This window comes from Rhinolophus sinicus, linkage group LG15 (assembly GCF_036562045.2).
Source record: "Rhinolophus sinicus isolate RSC01 linkage group LG15, ASM3656204v1, whole genome shotgun sequence".
Lineage (NCBI taxonomy): Eukaryota > Metazoa > Chordata > Mammalia > Chiroptera > Rhinolophidae > Rhinolophus > Rhinolophus sinicus.
In genome coordinates this window covers 48,963,458-48,983,541 of record NC_133764.1, presented here as the reverse complement: position 1 = coordinate 48,983,541, position 20,084 = coordinate 48,963,458, and the positions used below count along the sequence as shown (strand labels likewise).

Sequence of the window (20,084 nt, the reverse complement as noted above, 5' to 3'; positions counted from 1 at the left end):
TCCTTCTTTTGGAAACAAAGGCCACCCACCTTCACTTCTGTGCCCATTTCTGCCCCAGGGATCAGGTCCTCTTACTCCTCAGAAGACGGCCCTAGCATCTGGTCAGGGACAGAAGCGTGACAGTAAGAAGAACCTGAAAAAGGAATTTTGCTTATGTCTTCTTTATTGGTTATTGATTGGATTTTTATGAAATTTCCAAGTGCCACACTCAAAGCCTTCTCTGTGGTTTTGTACTTTGGTGTAATGAAAACGAGTCTCACAGCTATCATTTTGGAGGAGAGTCAGTTGACCTCAGAGCACTCAGACAAACAGAAGCACCTCAGCCATCCCCAGAAATGGGCTGACAGAAAAGAGCATCCACCCACTGGTCAGTTCTGTGCTGATTTTCCAGGTGCACTGGAACATTTCTGTAACCTCTCCTGAATTCTAGTCCCCTGAGTATGTCAATTCCAGCTTAGCACGTAGCCTTTCCCAGCTGATGTGCTGAGTCTCTGTCCAGGATGAAAAGGTTTTTTTGTTTTGTTTTGTTTAGTTTTTGACTGAATGAATTATCTTCCCGTCTCTCAACATTGACAGTAATTACTACTGAGTATGGTGCACTCAGTGACTGATTATCAATTACCAACACAGAATTAGGCAAGAAGGGAGGGAAGGCAGGTGGGAGTTTTTTCACAGTACTATCTTAGCCAGCAGTTTAGTCAAATTAATGTAAATTAGATCTTGGCTTTTGGTGTTTTTTTTTCTCTTTCAAAGTGTTTTATTTAAGATACTATTAAACCTTATCTACCAAATGGCCTTATGGGGACTGATAACCAGAGTAGGTAGCAAATTGACTTAGAATCCCTCCCCCTACTACAGATTCTAGCTTAAAGCCTTTCTGTCCCTTTGGGGCAGAGACGCAGGGACTCCCACTAAGAAGTCCTACTGGAGGCTTTCATTCAGGGGAGTATGGGGTAGAGGGCACACGTTACATGTGCGGGTTGCTATGGTGATTTTCTGGTTTGAATATCCTGTTTAGATCAGCTAGAGTGGATGGTGCAGCTCTGTGGGGCTTCTGTGGTGAAGGAGCCTTCCTCGTTCACCCTCGGCAAGGTAAGCGTTTGGTGTCCTGTCAGAGGGGGAGGACACTATTAATATTCTGTCTGGAGATTGAGCAAGGCATCACTCATCTGTCCTTCAAACCCCCCAAAGTAGCCTGAGAAGGCTCTCTTCACCCAGAGCCTTCTCTGATCACGCATCTGTGCCGTAAGACTCCGTCTGTAAGGGAGGAACAAGGACCTGAGAGCTAGAAGGACTTAATACACTGAGGGAAGGCTCTTTCCCTGGAGCCCTTCCTTTTTGCCATGCGCCCTTCTCCCTCCTTTCTGGTTGCCCCAAAGTAGTCTGCTTCAGCAAACCATCAAGAAATGGTGAAGTGGTTAGCGCAATTGGTTAGAGCATGGTGCTATAACATCAACGTTGCCAGTTCGATCCCCGCATGGGCCACTGTGAGCAGCACTGCGCCCTCCTTTGTTTTGTTTTGTTTTGTTTTTATATATATAGTTTTTTTAAAAAAAAGATTTTTGGGGGGAAGGGGAACAGGACTTTATTGGGGAACAGTGTGTACTTCCAGGACTTTTTTTTTTTTTTCCCCAAGTCAAGTTGTTGTCCTTTCAATCTTAGTTGTGGAGGGTGCTGTTCAGCTTCAAGTTGTTGTCCTTTCAGTCTTAGTTGTGGCGGGCGCAGCTCAGCTCCAGGTCCAGTTGCCGTTGCTAGTTGCAGGGGGCACAGCCTACCATCCCTTGTGGAAGTCAAACTGGCAACCTTGTGGTTGAAAGGACGCACTCCAACCCACTTAGCCAGCCATCCGGGAGCTCAGCGGCAGCTCAGCTCAAGGTGCCGTGTTCAATCTTAGTTGCAGGGGGCGGAGCCCACCATCCCTTGCGGGACTAGAGGAATCGAACCGGCAGCCTTGTGGTTGAGAGCCCACTGGCCCATGTGGGAATCAAACTGGCAGCCTTCGGAGTTAGGAGCATGGAGCTCTAACCGCCTGAGCCACCGGCCGGCCCCACCCTCCTTTTTTTAAAAAGAAATGGTGAAGTGACTGTTCCAAAAGTCCTGTTCTGATACCCTCAATGTTTCCTTCCTGGGCATGCAGGATACTTACCCAATTGTGGTCGTGCAGCCAGATGCCTGGAGAGAGGACAGTGGTCTCCATGGTAAGTCCTACTGTGAGCCTTCAGGCAGAGGAGTATGGGATGGAGGGCCCAGGTTAAGGGTGCCGATTACTGTGGTGATTTTAGGTCTAAAGTTCCCATTTAGATCAGCTGGAGTAGATGGTGCATCTTCGTGGGGCTCCAGAAGCCCACAGACATGTACCTGTGTCATATGGAGTCCTGTGGGATGAGTTTGGTTCACCACAGGTTACCCAGTAATTAATTAACACAGTTCTTAGCATATCCTAGGTGCTCAATAAATATTTGAATGAATGAATGAATGGCTAAAATGTCCTTTCAAAACTTTTTGTTTGTTTATTTTGCATTATAAAAGCAATGCGTGAACTATTTCCACTGGGGGGGGGGGTTAAATATGAATGTTCATCACCTAAAATAGAAATGAGCACAGATATAATTCGAAGAATTCCAGTAATCCCACTATTTGGAGATGATCACCATAAATTTCTTCTGGGCATGTGTGTGCGCGTGTATATACATCTATATATAGATAGATATCTATATATGTATATATATACATATATAGATAGATATCTATATATACACACGCGCGTGCGCACACACACTTAGATTTTGTACAAATGTGATCATGTTCATCGTTACTGTTGTGCATTTTCGCTTAAGATATTGCAAATATGTTTCCACATCATTAAATTGCAATGCTGTTTTGCTCTCTGTGGTGACTTTTCCTTTAACAGATTGGAGCTCATGTTAATAGAGTTGTCAGAAGCTGTAGGCTTTCACCAGCAGTCATGCCTCGAGTTTCTGAGTAAGGTCCTGTGTCCCCAAGCATTGCTTAAGATGGACAATTTTGCTCCTACCTGAGTGACCCCAAGCTCAGAGTAAACTGACTAGAGACCAGTCTGGGAAAATGTGAACTGACACTAATCTCTGCTTGTTTTCTCTGTCCTCAGCGATTGGACAGGTGTGTGAGGCACCTGTGGTGACCCGAGAGTGGGTACTGGACAGCGTAGCCCTCTACCAGTGCCAGGAGCTGGACACCTACCTGGTACCCCAGATCTCCTGCTGATTCCAGCCAGCCATGTGTATAGCGTACAGGGTCCATCTCCAGAGGACCCCAAGCATGAGCTGAGGAAATGGCCTTTTTCCAGGCCCTGGGAACTCCTCTTCAATCTTTCCACAGTCCCAGTTACTAAATATTTTAGGTACATCAGCCTGAGAAGAATTTCTGGCTATGCAGGGGTTCCTTAAAGATTTTCTACTTCAAGTCTCCCTTTGAAATCTGTCATGAGCACAAAATTGCGGTGATTTTCTTACCTGAAAAGAATTTAAAATCATTTTAAACACCACCAATTGAGTAAGATGCTGACTCATTATTTGTCAGCCCTATTCCCTGTGCTGGGGCTGTTGGCTTAGAGCTGAGGGCACAGAGTGGCTGGCCTCAGGAGAACAGATGGTTTCCCCGAGTTTGTTTCTCTAAAACCCTATGTTCATAAAAGCCAAGAGTCAGGCCCTTCAATGGAAGGTGATCTGTGGTGTGACTTAAAATCAGAACAGTCCTTGGCAGCTCTCAAATGTTGGAGTGGAACATCGGGAAGGGGATTCAGAGGCCGACAATGGATAGAAAGATGAGACTTGAGGGTTAGAGGAGAAGGGAGCCATGCTGACCCTGATCTCCAAAAGTCTCGGTAAGAAATGGTGTCCAAAGAGTCTTCTAATTCCCTATCGGTAATAAATAAAATGTTTACTGTCATAGCTCTGATATGTAACCCATCCTTTTGAAAGAGAAGATCTCTGATATGAATGTTTCATGTCTGTAAAATGACAGATCCCACCAGGAAAGGAGCTGTTGCTTTCCTTGAGGTAATTTTTCCCCTTTGCTGTCTATTGCTGAGCTTCATAAATAATTTTGTTTGCTGAAGAAAGAGAAAGTGTTTATAAACTCATTATCCGGGACTGTTTATAGCTGTTGGAGGGACTAGGTCTTCCTCAGCCCCCAGTGTGTGAGGGCAGTGTAGACTTACTTGTACAAAATACGTTTTGTAAATGATGTGCTATTCACCTGCAAATAAACTTGGTAGCAAACACTTGCACCACATGACTGTTTTCGCGGCTCACGCTCTCATTGCCTTTTCACTGTACTTTAGTCTCCTTGTCTGTAAAATGAGGGTAGTAATAGTACCTACCTCCCAGGGTTGTTGAGGGTATTTCACAACCTGTTATGTTAGTTTCTGTTGCTGCCATAACAAATTATCACAAATCTAGTGGCTTAAAACAGTGCCCTGCATTCCTTTCTAGAGGCTCTGGGGATTAATCCACTTCCAAGCTCATTTCACATTGGCCAAATTATTCCTCACAGTTGTAGGACGAAGATCTTGTCTCCTTGCTGGCTGTTGGCCAGAGGTCAAACTTAGCTTCCCACATTCCTAGGCTCATGACCTCCACCACCATGGCTGGTCAAGTCTTTCTCACGTTTGGGCTCTCTGACTTCCCTTCTGCTTCATCTGTCTAACTCCTGCCAGAGAAATTTGTGTTTTTAAAAAAAAAAAAAAAAAAAAAAAAAGATTTTATTGGAGAAGGGGAACAGGACTTTATTGGGGAACAGTGTGTACTTCCAGGACTTTTTTTCCATGTCAAGTTGTTGTCCCTTCAATCTTAGTTGTGGAGGGTGCCATTCAGCTTCAAGTTGTTGTCCTTTCAGTCTTAGTTGTGGAGGGCGCAGCTCAGCTCCAGGTCCAGTTGCCATTGCTAGTTGCAGGGGGCGCTGCCCACCATCCCTTGCGGACTTGAGTTGAACTGGCAACCATGTGGTTGAGAACCCACTGGCCCATGTGGGAATCGAACCGGCAGCCTTTGGAGTTAGGAGCATGGAGCTCCAACTGCCTGAGCCACCAGGCTGGCCCCCGAGAAATTTGTTTTAAAGGGCTCGGGTGATTAGATTGTGTACCAGCTAATTAATGCAGGGTGATCTCCCTATCTTACAAGGTCCATAACCTTACTTGCAGCTGCAAAGCCCCTTTACAGCAATACCTAGATTCCTGTTTGATTTAATAACAAGTGGACAAAAATCTATGGAGGACATCTTTAGAATTCTGATAACCACGCCTATTTCACATGCCTAATTCACAGATAAAAGTCTGTCATCATTTCTTGGTATTTACACTGTTCAGAAATTGGAATCCTCTTTGAGGCAAAGAGAATGAAGTCACACAATTCAGTGCTGCCATATTTGTGAGATGGGTGGGTGGATGAGGGAAGAGCAGAGAAAATGGAAAACTCATTATTACATTTTGATCTCATTTAATCTCCATCACAGCTCTATGAAGTGGGTATTTGTCACTTCATTTGAAGAATGGGAACTGAGGGGCCGGCCTGATGGCTCAGGCAGTTATTGCTCCATGCTCCTAACTCTGAAGGCTGCCGGTTCGATTCCCACATGGGCCAATGGGCTCTCAACCACAAGGTTGCCAGTTCAATTCCTCGAGTCCCGCAAGGGATGGTGGGCTCCGCCCCCTGCAACTAAGATTGAACATGGCACCTTGAGCTGAGCTGCCGCTGAGCTCCCGGATGGCTCGGTTGGAGCACGTCCTCTCAACCACAAGGTTGCCAGTTCAATTCCTCCAGTCCCGCAAGGGATGGTGGGCTCCGCCCCCTGCAACTAAGACTGAACATGGCACCTTGAGCTGAGCTGCCGCTGAGCTCCCAGATGGCTCAGTTGATTGAAGCGCGTCTTCTCAACCACAAGGTTGCCGGTTCAACTCCCACAAGGGATGGTTGGCTGTGCCCCTGCAACTAGCAACGGCAACTGGACATGGAGCTGAGCTGTGCCCTCCACAACTAAGACTGAAAGGACAACTTGACTTGGAGAAAAAAGAAAAAGAAGAATGGGAACTAAAAATACAAGATTTTGCTCAGAATTTGCACAGCTAGTAAATGATGACCCAGAGATATGAACCCATGCTCTTTCCATCCCATCATTCAATTTTCCACCTGCATCAGTCTACTGACCCTAGTCAGAAGGCACCGTTTCAAGTCTAAAGGGAATTTGGGGAGAGGAATGGATTGTGAAAGGAACTAGCACTCTGGCTTCTTTTATGGGCCATGGTGGGAAGCAGTAGAAAGTTCCTGCCTGGGAAAGCAGCCCTAGGCACAGGGACTTGCAGGATTGTATCATGGCCACTATTCCCATTCCCATCCAGCTTCCCAACTTATGATTGCTTATCTTTCAGTTGTCAAAGCCTTCTAGTTCAGCCTCACCTACAGCATGACCCCTCTAGGGCCCATGCCAGCCCCCTGTGTACCTGCCAGGGAGTCGGATCTCCGTGTTAGCAGTAAAGGCAGGCAGGAAGCCAGTGCTACACAACAGTCTTCAGTGAAAAGTGTTAATTTCCAGTGACAAGCCATGGTCTCCTGGACCCTTGGTGGGGAGCTAGGGCTCAGGCTGCTGTCCCCATCACTGATGGGCTGATAGAAAAAGCAACATCTATCTAATACAGCCTGCCTTCCCAGGAATCCTGGGTGAAAGCAGAGATGACTAAGACACATTAAAATGTTTTCTGTGATTGTCACTCAAAATCTCCCTAAAATCGTCCACCCCATCTATTTTTTGAGTTCTTCGTAACCTTTCCTGGAAGTCAGCTTCTGGCCCTGACCTCATGATGCTTGGCTGGGTTTAAGAGTCTTATCTGATGATGGAATAAATCTTGTTCCTTTCACCTCTAGCTTTAAGATGTCCTCTCACTTTTCCAACCCACAATCTGTAGTCCTCTCTGGCCCCAGCAGCATTTTGGGAACAAGTTCCTGTACTGCCTTTATCTCATTTCAGGAAATGAACTTCTGCAAAGGAAAAAGGGATTATCATGCAGGCACAGGGAGGGGCCTAGAGAAGAGCTCGGTTGATTATCTCCCTCCTGAAAAATGCAACCAGAATCACCAACAAAGAATCCGCTCAAATACATGCAGGAGAAAAAGAAAGGCATCAGTGTTGGGATGGTTGGAGCGGAAGAAGCCAAGCTGCCCAGAATATCCTGTGAAGGCTGCGAGGAGCAGATAAGGGCAGCCCCAGAGGCAGGTGGCACAGAGAAGCAGGGGAAAGGGGACTGCAGATCCACCCACAGAAACCCGAGAGAGTGGGGCTTGCTAGCCAGGCACCCTGGGAGCTTGCTTATCAAAGACTGTAAAATGGCTGAGCCAGAGGCCCCTTTACCGTACTTCAGTGATGTTTAGCTTCCTCAAACAGCCTATAAATCTGCCCATAACAAGGGGAAAATTAAAGAAATGAATCTGGGCAAATAGAAAATTAAGGAGAACTGGAGACAGCCAAGTCCTGTGGAGAGCAAGGATTGAAGAGGTACAGAGGGAGCTGGTCTGAATGAGCTAGAAAATCTAATGGTTTGCACAGATGGAGAACTGGAGAGACTCCCCCCCACCCCCCATATTATGGTGGCCGGGGAACAAGAACTTCGGAGGCCTAGTTTCAGGGACCTGGAGTGATAAAACAGCTTAATACGCAGTTTAGTGCAGTGATTCTCAAACTCTGGTCTCCTGATGGGGAAGGCGGGGGAGGTAACATCATCATCTAGGAACTTGTTAGATATGCAAATCCTGGGACCTCACAACCTACTGAATCAGAAACGGGTGGAGTCCAGCAATCTGATTCTGAAACGAGCCCAAGTTTGAGAACCACTGGCTTAGTGAAAGAGGCTGCTAATTGGTATGAAGTTGTCTCCAGGAGAGGTGAATCTTGAGGCTGTTAAGAAAAACTAAGATTTCTGGGCTGGTTAGTGGTTCTTATCTACAAGGTTGCAGCAGCTGGCTTCAGTTGACTCCAAAATGGCCCTTTAAACAAATCCACAGGACAAAGATTAAATTATATTAGCAGCATAGGAGCAGAAGGGCCAGACTGCTTAAAAAAACAGCTCAAGGTTTGAGGTTTAGGAGGTTTTATTAATATTTAAATTGCAGTGAAACCACAGCTGCAGCCTTTGACTCCAGCATAGAAATATGCAAATGCAGCTTTCTAAAGAAAGGCAATTTCAGACAGCCCTCAAGGTAACAAGAACAAATAAAACAAATGATTTTGTAATTTATTTTTATTGACTGATGGAGAGAGCAAGGCACAGACAACATGCCCAGCGATCATCAGCTACCAGCAGGCTCTCTGAGGGGAGAAGAGAAAGGCGACCTAGAAAGAAAAACGCAGGCAGACCTGTAGACTGGTGACAGGAAAGACCCAAGGAGGACAAAACAGAAGGCAGATGGGATGAGAAGATGACTAAATTAAAAGGGAAGGAAAATGGAAACCCAAGCCTGGGTTCTGAGGACTATCTGATCTTGCTGGCTCTCAGGGGCAACAACAATAATAATCATTAATGACTGTCATTTGCCACACTCCTAAGTGCCATGCACTATTCCCAACAAAGGAGGAAAATGCTTCCTTGAGAGGTCAAGCAACTTGCCCAAAGTTACACAATAAAAGGAGGTAGCAAAGCCTTGATTCAAACAAGGATTTGTGTGAGGCTAAATTGTGCTGGGAACTAGTCCCAGATGTGGTGAGTAGTAATAAGGTTAAGGATGGAGGGGAGACAATGTGCCCCCACATCTGTGGTAGCCTGTATGTCTGTACGTGTGCATACTACGGTTGTGGAAGGGAGGGAGAAAAGATCCATTTCTGCCCTTCAAGTTGCTTTCTATTTAATGAGTGAGGCAAGAAAGCCACAGAGAACCTTTGCAGAATTGTGCCTCTGGTTCAGAAGCCCTTTGGGGGCTGTGTTGTGGGATCAGGCTCTGCCTGCTATGGGGGGATGTTGGTGAAGCACCGCAAGCTGCCCTTGGAGCCTGGGTAGGATTTGACCAGGTGAAAAGGAAGCCAGGAGATTCCAGAAGGCCCAGGTAAGAACCCCCCCTCCCCATCTGCCAGAATTGGGAGAAGGAGCACTTGATCCAGAAAGGAAAAAGATGGGAGAGTCTTCTAAGGATACATTTCTCTCGCCCACCCATCCAATCTCCCCAGACCTTCCATCCCAAGTCCAAACCCAACCTGTCCATGCTTCACCCTTTCAGGCACCCTGACCAACAAACACAGGGATCCACAGATTTTGCTCACACTGTATCGTGTACTGAGCCAGTTCTGTTCTGCCACCTCAGGCCCAAATCCTGCCCACCCCACCTCCTCCCCAGGCCTTCAGCCGAGAATCTCTCCCCGCTCAGAACACCCCAGAATTTTCGCTTTATTTATGACACTTTTTCCTTTCAATAAGCTATTTCTCTATTTGACTAGAAGGGCCTTATGGGTAGGACTAGTATCATTTTATCTTTGTTACAGCCCAGCTGTGTGCCTGGCAGCTACCTCATTAGGCACCCATGAGTATTTGCTGAATGAATACGTTAAAGGATGAATGAATGGTCTCACTGAGTGAAGGGTTTGTCCACCTGCTGGTCCCACCCTCAGGAGCTTTGGTCCCTGGAAAACTACCCACATTCTGCCACTGGGAGTGCTAATTCCCTTCAATCCCCCCACTCATTTTTCTAGGACCCCAGTTTACTCCAAAAACAATATAAGATCTAAATGTTCAAGAAACTCTTCCTCTTCTAAGCCCACACCTACAGATTTCCTTGATTCTCTTTTGCCTATCATAAAGCCTACGCCTTTGTGATTAATCAGAACAACACCCACCCAGGCTGAGAACATCAGTTTCCCCTATCCACGTGTCCTCCAGCAAGGCCTCCTCCAGCCTGTTTACTCAAAGACATGTAAACTGCTGCCGCCATCACTAGAGAAATAATTATGATGTTCATGATACTCTCTTTGCAAGTTCAAAGCACTGGCATAACCATCATTCCTTTCCCCTCACTTGTCCGCTGGGAGATGGCTAGGGTAAAGATTGTTATCCCCACTTTATAGGTGATAAAACTAAGGATCAGGGCCTTGTCAAAGATCACCCAGTGAATTGGTGGCAGACCTGGAACTAACAAGCCCAGGAGTCCCTATTCATTAGACCACAGAAGGAAATGCCTTCATTATATTGTTTGGACTGTGTTTTGTCTGGGAGAGAGGGAGTATGGACTCCAGTTGAGTGGGGGGAAAAGATAAAAGAAAGTTTGTGACCCTGTAAAGTTTTTCTCTGCAGTGCAGCAGTTGGTACTGGTTAATTCCAGGAGAGTTTGTGTGTGTTTTTTAAAGCATTACCACGTGTCCTACATTAGAGAAGGAAAAAATAAAGGTGAATCTGAAGGTAACACAGACACAGGTAAGCAGATGTTTGCCATCTTTTGAAAAGGATATAAAACCAAATGGTAGTGTATATTAGCAAAAGAAACTCAAATTACAACTTATGTGGGTTTTCCCAGCTGTTAAGCTATACGACTCTGGAACAAACTAGTGCCAAGTACGGTAGGTAGAAAACCTTCCCTTGGTGAAGCCTGTTTCTGGAGCCTGGTGAGGGGAGGTCTCTCCTGGAGGCATAGGGCTTGTGAGGGCTGTCTCAGGACCCTCTGCAACTGCCAAGGTGACAGCCTGCTGGTGGGGTCATCCCCAAGCCCACAGAGGCTCTGAAAGCCGTGGAATCCAAAATCTGGTTTCTAACCAAATGCCAGAGAAATTAAGGAAAAACAAAAAAACTGCCATAGGAATTCAAGAGGCCATTTCTTAAAGACAGGGCCCCAGGGCTGTGCTGGGGAAGGTAGTAATGATCTCTCCCTTCTGGCTCCCTCCTAAACTAAAGTGCAGGGCTTGTCCCTTTCACCCCAGGCCAGCTCTGGACTTTTCTCAGCTGTTACTCAACACCAGTCTCCATTTCTTTTTTTTCTTTTTTTTCTCTTTTTCTTTTTTAAGATTTTATTGGGGAAGGGGAACAGGACTTTATTGGGAAACAGTGTGTACTTGAAGGATTTTTTCCAAGTCAAGTTGTCCTCTCAATCTTAGTTGTAGAGGGTGCAGCTCAGCTCCAGGTCCAATTGCCATTGTTAGTTGCAGGGGGCACAGGGCACCATCCCTTGCAGGAATCGAGGAGTTGAACCGGCAACCTTGTGGTTGAGAGCCCACTGGCCCATGTGGGAATCGAACCGGCAGCTTTTGGCGTTAGGAGCACGGAGCTCCAACTGCCTGAGCCACCGGGCTGGCCCTACATTACCCTTTGACCCTTTGCCTTCCTGTGCCACTGGAGGCTGTGAGGTATAGAGATGGGCAGAGGGGCCGAACACCTGAGCCCAGGGAGGTGGTGGCTCCACCACATTGTGAATGCATGAAATGTCCCAGAGTTGTACGCCTTCAAATGGGTAATTGTATGTTATGTGAATTTCACCTCAATTAAAAACAAAAATTGAGCTGCCCTGGGAGCGAGGAGAGAAGCTGGGCCTCTCAAGGCTGTGAGGGTTGAGGCTCCATGCAGGGAGAGTCCATGAGCAACAATGGGAAGGCCAGTCTGGGCCTCCCCCCTCCTCCTCCAGGACCAGATGGGAACTGGGGCAGTGCCGGGGTCTGGGCAGAAGAGAGGCGCTCAGTGAAAGCGAGGAGGCTGCAGCCGCCGCTCATTTGCATCATAAGTGATTGGTTTTCCCTGCTTGTCCCTCATTAGGACACAATGGACAGTTGTTTGCTGGCGCAGCAGATCCATTTACCAAGGGGAAGAGGAGACAGCAGAGTGACTGATGCGCTCCCCCAGGCCACTAGAACACTTGTTCTCACACAATGAGAAAGGGACCTTAGAGAGCAAACCAACCCCATCCTTTTACAGATGAGGAGACTGAGATGCTAAGAGGGGATGAGACTTGCTAAGGTCCAACAGCAAGTTCATGGCAGAACTGGAGCTTCTAGAATCTACTGTCTAGATTCTAAACTCTCATTCCAGGGCTCACTCCATTTGCCTGCAATTCCTTCTCCATTCCCGGCTGGCTCAAGGTTCTTGATCTCTGTGGTCGCTTTCCTTCTACTGTGTTTCCCCGAAAATAAGACCTCACTGGAAAATAAGCCCTAGCATGATTTTTTATATCCCCTGAACATAAGCCCTAATGTGTCTTTTGGAGCAAAAACTAATATAAGACCCAGTCTTATTTTCGGGGAAACACGGTATTCCAGGCCTTGGTTTCCATCAGTTTTCTCTCGTGTCTATCTAATCTCATCTTACTCTGTTTCTGCCCCTGTCTACCTTTTCCTCAGTTTGCAGGAAGCCAGGATAATATTAAACTCCTAATTAATCCCTGCCCTAACAAGGGTGGGTCTGGCAGGAGAGGCAGCAATTTTGAAACTGTCTTGGTGTGTTTGGGGGGTAGGTGGGGACAGAGCAAATACATATTGGGACCTATTATAAACCAAGAACGAACACAGACACATGACACTCTCTCATTTCATCCTTTCATCTTGCAAGGTCAGTGTTCTCAGAGACAAGGAGAGTGAGAGACTCGGAATGGTTGGGTAACTTGCACAAGAGCGGCCAGCTGGAAAATGGTAGCTGTCTAACCCCAAAACCTCCATCCTTCCACCTCACACCCTGGCACAGGGCTAAAGCAGGATATGACGCCCACTGATTCCTGGTTCATGGGAAGCACAACTTTGCTAAAAAAGGCCATTGCTTTGTTTCCCCCACCCCAACCCAGGCAGCACTTGCCTCCCCCAACAACCCTCTCTACCCTTTGGTTCCCACCTTCCTCTGGGCCCTTCTGCATTGTGGTGAAATCTCACAAATGCAAGCTTTTGCGCCTGGGAGGCAGGGGAGATGACAATTAAGAGGGAGAAATCTGACAGACCCAGACCCAGACCGCTGAGGTCTCCCTCCTGCTGACACCCCTTCCCAGTTCCCTGTCTGCCCCTCCCCTCTGTGGGTCAAGCTTGCCAGCATCTGCGTCTGTCTCATTGTGTTCTGGGGAAGGGGAGGGGTGGGGAGGTGGGAGGGTGGCGGGGTGAGTGGGTGTCTGTGTGCATGAACATAAGGCCTCCGGGTTCATTCTGACTGAATGAAAAACTCACCAATTATTCCTCCAATCTCATTAATATGCAGACAGACATCTGTTATTTAGGAGTCAACAGCAGAGGCATTTTCCTTGGGGGAGGAACACTCATGTATGTGTCCCTCTTGTCGCTCTGGCTGCAGGGAAGTAGCTGCTTGGGAATCACCCCACCTGCCTGGACCTGGAGCCTCCCCTTGTCTGACCCTCACCCCCAACCTTGAGGAGAGAGACTAGGGAAGTGACTAGAGATGGAGAGAAAACTGGGAATACAGCCAAAAGGGGAAAAACAGGAGAGGGGCTGCAGTGTGTAGAAGAAACTCCTTTGTTGACAGAGAGGGAAGGGGGGATACTGCAGAAGAGTTGAACCCCTTTCCTGGGGAAGACAGTGTGGAACTGGTGGAGACAGCTGTGCCAGGATTGCTGGTGCCCACCCACAAGCTCAGGGACATGACCCTTTGCTCCCTCCCATCTCCCTCAGCCTTCAGGACCTGTCTGAGTGTATCTGGGGTGGGGTCTCTATGGCAACATGGGGTCCTCACCCAGAGACTTCAGAAAAGATAACGGGAGGAGTTCCAAAAAATGGGGACCAAAGGCCCTCAGCCTTTGGAGGAGTCACTAAAGTTCTCTCTAGCCCGCAGGATATGTGTGAGAAGAAGACGCAGTGACCTCCCCTTCCTGTGTTTTGGCCTTCCTCAGCCTTTGTATCCCCAGCACAAGAAGCCCCATCCAACAAGCCTTTCCTCATTCTCTCAGGCCCGGCTCAGAAGCACTGGATATCTAAGTTGTAAAGAATAACGGTTGACATCAGCTCTGCCCCCTTTAAAGGGTCAAACAGCTTTTCTACATCCTTTCTTTTCTCTGAACCTTCCTCAGGAACACAATGAGGTAGATGTGATCAGCTGCCTTTTCCAGGTGTGAAAACTGAAGTTGTGACAGGTGCAGGACCTCACCAAAGGTTCCCCAAGGAGGAAGGGGCAGAGCTGGAACCCAGGCCCTCAAGCCTCTACCTCCAAATCTCTAGCTCTTTTCATGACTGTCCCTCCTGGAAAGGCTGGAGTCACAAGCGGATGGATGACCCTCTGTCAGGTGAAGCATTTCAGGGGTTAGACCAAGTCCCTGCCCCCACCCCTTTCTTTCCTCTCCTCCCTCCTGGGCAGATGGATTGCTGAGGTTAAGAAACACTGGAAGCATCACAGCATGATTAGTTGTTTATTTCATTAAATGATTAACGAGGCTACATTGTTTCCCAAACGGGTGTCTAATTTGTGGGGGAAACAGCTGCAGAGGAGGAAGCTAAGTCTGACTCCTGCATCTGGGGTGGGGGTGGGGGTTAGGTCCCCTCTGTCCAGGCATTTGAGGATCACAGAACAGCTCCATTCCCTCCTCCCAACTATTGGGCTCCTCAGCCCAGAGGCACAGCCCCCTCCCTGGAAAGAAAACCTCTGACAACCCAGACCTTCAGAGGGGACCAAAATCTGTTGTCAGTGGTATTGGAAATGTATTAAACTTTGGGGGCTCCTCCAGCTGATTTATCTTCCTAATTATGTTTGCTTTAGGCGGATATTGAAATGTGTTTGCATTCCCTGAGCGTGGCAGGAGAGGGAGGTTGGGAGAAGAGAGGGGCACAAACACTGCAATTTGGCAGCTACAGTCTTGAGCCTGCTTTGTACCAAAGTCCAAAGTGGAAAAGAGAAGCCACAAGGCCCCAAAGCCCAAATTAATGGTATGGCAGGTTCCTGTGGGGGGAAGGGTCAGTCCTCTGGGACCAGCCTGAGAGATGGGCCTGGGAGGCCCAGCGCTTTCCAGCACCCTCAATCCAAGACTTAGGGTCCTTTAGGAGGGTCTCAAAGTCAGCCTCTAAACAGATTTTAGTTTGAGAGCATGGGGTGCCCCATGCCCTTGAAGCTGATCCAGAATCCTTGAGGAGATAGGCTGAGATGGACCAGGACAGGGTCCTGTAGGAGAGGAGGGAAAGGGGTGTCTGATGAGCCAGGAGTGGGTGGGGAGTTCCTTTCCTCTCAAGGCTGGGCCCTGGCATAGGGAAAGGAGAAGCGATTTAAAATGACACATCTCAGAGCCAAATCCCACAGCCTCCATCACATCATCCAGACAACCATCTATCCAAAAAACCAAATCTGGTCACTTCATTCTCTGCTTGAAATCCCCGGTGCCTCTTCACATCCTCAGAATGAAGTCCTCGTTCCTTTGTGGGCCCTGCAGTGGCCTTGAAGAAGACTTGTCTTCTGCCCTTCCCATCATGGCAGCCCCAACTGTGCCATGTTCTTTCTCAACTCCATGTGTTTGCACATGCTGTACCCTCTGTCCAGAGCGCCTTTCCTACCCCTTTCCTGCCTGGAAAACCCCCTTTCAGCCTCAGAGGACTGACTCCTGAGGCTGCAAAGAGCTTCCATAGCTGAGGCACTGTCACACCTAGGGTACCTCTTTTCCCTGCTGGGCTGGCCTCCAGAGCACACAGACTGGTCCTGTCAGTTTCCTAAGCCAGTGTCTGGCACACAGTTGGTGCTCAGTACATATTTACTGAATGAATAAGGGAGGGACGGGCTGTGAATTAGGGGGGATCCCAGAAGATGGCAGTGTGTCTGGAAGAACTGGCTGGGGCTGGGGGAGGGGTGGGCCAGGGATGGTTCCTGGGGGAGAATGTCACCGAAAAGAGGCCAGTGGGACCAGAGCCAGGGAGGGAATACAGGACAATGTGAAACCAGACTCCCAAGAAAACAGACCAGCACTGTCTTTCCTGACAACAAGCGCTCCAGCCAGCCCCTCCACCAGCTTTCCTTCTTTAAAGGGTTGGGGGTAGTAAACTCAGCTGATGCTCCCTCCAAAATCATCAAGGAGCTCAGGATGGAAAGAGGGTAAGATCCCTGCCCCCTGCCCCTCTGAGGACACCCCAGAATCAAACTTCTGTCCCCTTGGGAAACTTCACTCTACTCAAGGTCAGCTTCTGCAATGTGGAGGCTTTTGATGCCCTCCCTCCTCCCACAACACCCAGCAATTGGGGGTGGGGAGTGGGATGGTGAGAAAAAGTCCTGGACTACTTCAGCAGGACCCCTCCCACACTAGCAGGGGACCCTAGCTTGGCTGAGGAATGAATCGTGTAGCAGTCCACTTAAAACCCCCTAATGGCCTTTGGATTGTCTAGCTCATGAACCAAGATGAATATTCCCAAGATAGCTCACTCTCCCACCTCTAGTTCCTCAAAGGACACTGATGATCCAACCCATGACTTTTTCCTTTGCTTCTTCTGTGAGCATAAGGCAGGAAAGTTTGTGCTAAAGTCTAATTTTCCATAATGCTGCTAGAGATTGGTAAACTGGTGTGGTTTGTTTGTTTGTTTGAAAGCAACAAAACTAAAGCCACAGCCGTATTCCATGGACATGGGCTTTATTTGGGGACTGTTGGGAAAAGGTGGGGAGGGAGCTAGGATGGGTGAGTAGATGGGGAAGGGGCTTCTCAACTTGCTTTTTAATTTAGTGCATATTGCCTGGAGGTTAGAATGAGTGAGAACAGCTGTAGAAGTGAGAGGAGAGGAAAATGGAAGGTCATGAAATGGACACTTTCCTTAGGGAAGGAAGCTAGGACCAGGATATGGGACTGGGGGTAGGAAGGGATGGCACCTTTCATATACTGAGACTCAACCAGTCACTGCTTGTTGCCAGCTTCTCCAACCCCCCTGCCCACCCCAGCTCCAGGCTCAGATTCCCGCCCTGCTAGCTGCCTCAATTTCCTGTAGAGAAGAGGAGAATGAGGATGTGGGGAATGAATGGTAGCACCCTCTGCCTCCGGCTCTCTTGCCCAGGAGAACTGCTCACTCAGCCTGCCCTGAAGTCCCAGCCAGAGTCAGGAGGTCAGGAAGCCTCGGTGCAGGCAGGGGAACAATTGTGTCCTCACCACCCCTCCTGACACTGTCCCACCCAGCCCCTCACATGAGGTTGCAGCTCTTGGCTCGATCCTTGTGTATCTCGCCTTCGTTCCCGTTCCCCCGGTCTGACCGTCCTGCCAGCTGAGCAGATCGCTGCAGTCCCCGTCGTGAGTCAGTACGGCGAAGCTGCCTATGGCCGCGGCCAAGGGAGGCCACTGTGGCCACATGGAAAACATCCCTGACGCTGCGCTCAGAGGACCGGGAAGAGCACTCCACATAGGACACAGCCCCCACCTGCTTGGCCAGCACAGTGCCCTGGAAGGATGGAGTAAGTCAAGGGATCAGGTCAGAGGTCAGAGGCCAGGGAAAGGGATGAGCAAAGTAGTCTGTTTTCAAATCAGAGATTGAGAGGGTCAGAGGTGGAAGACCTAGGCTGGGACTAGGTCAGGGGTCAAGGGCCTACCTGCTCATGAGTAACAGGGATAAGCCTCTGCTTGGACAGCTCCCTCAGGGTGGCCAGGTCAGTCCGCATGTCCAGTTTACAGCCAACCAGCACAACCTTGGCATTGGGGCAAAACTCCTGAGTCTCCCCTTGCCACTATTTGGGAGAAGAAAATAGAGTTATGGAGGGATAAGAGGAGGTACAGGGTGAACCGTGCCCCGCACCAGGACACCCTTCCTTACAGCATGAGGAAACCATGTACCCCTCTGGACTCTCTCGTGTGAGCAAGGAGTGGGAATGGAGAGGGCTTAGGCTGCAAGTAGGATGGGGTGTGGAAGAAGGGGAAGGAGGACAGGGCTGGGGTGGAGCTGTGGGGTCAGGGACGCTGCTTCTTCCTCAGGGGCCATGAAGCCTCTGCCAGCCTGGAACCTTCCGTTTCCCAAATTTGTTCCTGGGAACAGACCAATCCTGCCCTCCCCCTCTCCCTCTGGGAACTGGGGCTGCCTCAGCTGACTTCTGTCCTTTCACCATGGGCTTTTCTCATGGAAATAGGGGCCTGGAGAGGAGAGACCACTCCAGGAGCAGCATTCCCATCCTGTCCATCTGGGGTTCCCATGCCCAAGGAAATGGGGAGGGTGGCTAAAGAATCATTTGAGTATCTCTCTCTGCTCTCCTCTATTCCCTCAGATGCCCTATTCAGCTCTGAGGACTGATTTCCAGGAAAGGGGGTGGGGAGGATGAGAGTTTCACACACTCCCAGCTGATGGCTTATGCTGTGTCAAGGCCATGGTTTCTGGTCCCCCTCAGTCCAGCTTCCTGCTTCCCCAGGCTCCCACCTTCTTGAGGACACTGTCCAGTGTTTCTGGTCGACTAATATCAAAGCAGATGAGCACAGCGTCTGAATCAGGATAAGCCAGGGGCCTGACGTTATCATAGTAAGAAGAACCTGAGAGAAGACAGGGAGAGAGGGGGCAGATGAGGGTCCTGAGTGGGTGGAAGGCCTGGAAGGGAATGGGAGACCTTAGCAATGCTGGTTAAGGGATGCTAGGAGCAGAGAATGGAAAAGAGTACTTATTAATACCCATTAAGGAGTCTGCGTTCCTGCAAGGTGGGGGCAGGAAGAGAGGAGGTTAGATGGCAGAAATCAGCTCTCCACTTCCCTAGGGGTTTCTCTAAAAGTAGTCATTCTTAATCTTTTCTGAGTCTGAGAAGCTCATGAAATCTCTCGACATTCTCACAAAATTTTGCATATGCTTTCTGGGCTTTGATAGACATCTTCTAAAGCCCTCCAGGAGGCTAGGGTAAAAATAAAAACCCTGTTCCTTTTTGAAAGGGGGGGGGAGAGAGAGAGAGAGAGAGAGAGAGAGAGAGAGAGAGAGAGCGCTCTCCCACCCTCTTGGGACTTGATCTCAGATTTCTATACTTCAGTCTAGAAGTATTTCCCAAACCCAAAGACATTTTAAATGTCTTTCCTAAACCCAGTTCTATCTCCTAAAAAATATGTTCCCAAATAAAAATATTCCTTCCCAACTTTCCCAGGTAGGCAGAATCCAGAGGGGATTGGATACTGAGCTTTTCTCCTTCAGAATATCATTTCTATGTGTGTCAGCAAGCTCTTCCTCAGTTTCCCTGGCTTTAAGCAGAAAATTGATTTTCTTTCTTCCTAGAATTGGGTGGATGGGTGGAAGTGACCTGGAACCTAAGGGTCTAGCCAAGGGAGGGGTCAGGGTGGGGGAATTGGCTACCTGAAGTATCCCACATGTTGAGCTCAATGCGGCGCTTGTCTATCTCAAAGCTCGCGGTGTAGTTCTCAAACACGGTAGGGACGTAACTCTGCAGACACGGATGGGTAAAGATAAGATCTTCCAGTCCTCACCCCAGACAAATGCCCTCACTCCCCCACCACATCCAGCCCAATCCCTAGACACAAGTTGGTTTGGTGTTAGGCAAAGCGGAGATCCCGGGAGCGGCTCCCTCGGGGAATCTCTGCTAGGCTCGCAGACCCCCTCCCGGTCCCTTCAGCCCCTAGCTCTTCCTCTCTCCGATGCCCAGGACCCCCGATATTCTCCTGGCGCCCCCTCCGGGATCTTCTGCTTCTCCCAAACCCCGTTCATCTCACCCTGATCCCCAATTCCTCCCATCCCAATCCTCTGCAGTCCTGCCGGAGCCCCCAACACCACCCCCCGGTCCTCCGAGCCCCTTTCTCCCGTCCCTGGTTACCAGCACCCATTTCCGTCCGTCCCCCGGGATCCAGTCACCCACTCCCGCGGCCTCAGCGCCCCCCTCCCAAGACGCCTGTCCCTCACCCCAGGGTAGGCGTCCTTGGCGAACACCTGCAGCAGCGCTGTCTTGCCGCACTCCGCGTCCCCCACCACCACGATCTTGCAGCGGCCACTCTGCCCCTCCATGGTCCCGGCTACGCGCCGGCCCCCCGCGCAGTCCCCCTCCCGGGCCCCGCTGCAGCCTCCCCCGCCGCTGCAGCTGCAGCCGCCCGGGCCGCCGACACCGGCATCTCGCGGGCCCGCGCGGAGCCCACTCCCGGGGCCGCGGCCCCCCCTCCGCCCCGCCCCCAGTCCGTCGGCCGCGCCTCCGGCCCCGCCTCCCGCCCGCGCACCCAGGGGGCGGGGTCCAGAGGAGCTGGGCC

At 49.5% G+C, this 20,084-nt stretch overlaps 2 protein-coding genes across 5 annotated transcripts in view; one reads left to right on the top strand and one right to left on the bottom strand.

The window, feature by feature from the left end:
* Positions 1–4,280, top strand: part of BRCA1 (BRCA1 DNA repair associated) — a 51,498-nt gene extending 47,218 nt beyond the window's left edge. For all 3 annotated transcript variants that reach the window (XM_074320267.1, XM_019747814.2, XM_074320266.1), the window contains exons 21-23: positions 1,019–1,092; positions 2,138–2,198; positions 3,128–4,280. In XM_074320267.1, the coding sequence (XP_074176368.1) occupies positions 1,019–1,092; positions 2,138–2,198; positions 3,128–3,243 (251 nt within the window). In that variant the 3' untranslated portion in view covers positions 3,244–4,280. The remainder of the gene's footprint in view (positions 1–1,018; positions 1,093–2,137; positions 2,199–3,127) is intronic.
* Positions 4,281–14,995: 10,715 nt separating this feature from the next.
* On the bottom strand, positions 14,996–19,957 carry RND2 (Rho family GTPase 2). Of its 2 annotated transcripts, XM_074320828.1 has the most exons (6): positions 19,747–19,957; positions 19,186–19,273; positions 18,277–18,386; positions 17,462–17,596; positions 17,063–17,313; positions 14,996–15,149 (listed from the first exon to the last, which is right to left on the bottom strand). In XM_074320828.1, the coding sequence occupies exons 1-6, from the start codon at positions 19,846–19,848 to the stop codon at positions 15,137–15,139; spliced, it is 699 nt and encodes a 232-aa protein (XP_074176929.1). In that variant the 5' UTR covers positions 19,849–19,957; the 3' UTR covers positions 14,996–15,136. The 2 variants fall into 2 exon arrangements, with proteins under 2 accessions (XP_074176929.1, XP_019603355.1); XM_019747796.2 differs by lacking the exon at positions 14,996–15,149 and having other exon boundaries at positions 16,922–17,313; positions 19,747–19,940.
* Positions 19,958–20,084: the final 127 nt, after the last annotated feature.

What these genes read in the sequence shown, in the direction of transcription:
- RND2 (XM_074320828.1), bottom strand. Translation starts at nt 19,848, where the DNA reads ATGGAGGGGCAGAGTGGCCGCTGCAAGATCGTGGTGGTGGGGGACGCG. An exon ending in CCAAGGACGCCTACCCTGGG is followed by an intron (nt 19,274 to 19,746) that starts GTGAGGGACAGG and finishes CCGTGTCTGCAG; the next exon opens with AGTTACGTCCCTACCGTGTT. An exon ending in TGGACAGTGTCCTCAAGAAG is followed by an intron (nt 17,597 to 18,276) that starts GTGGGAGCCTGG and finishes TCTCCCAAATAG; the next exon opens with TGGCAAGGGGAGACTCAGGA.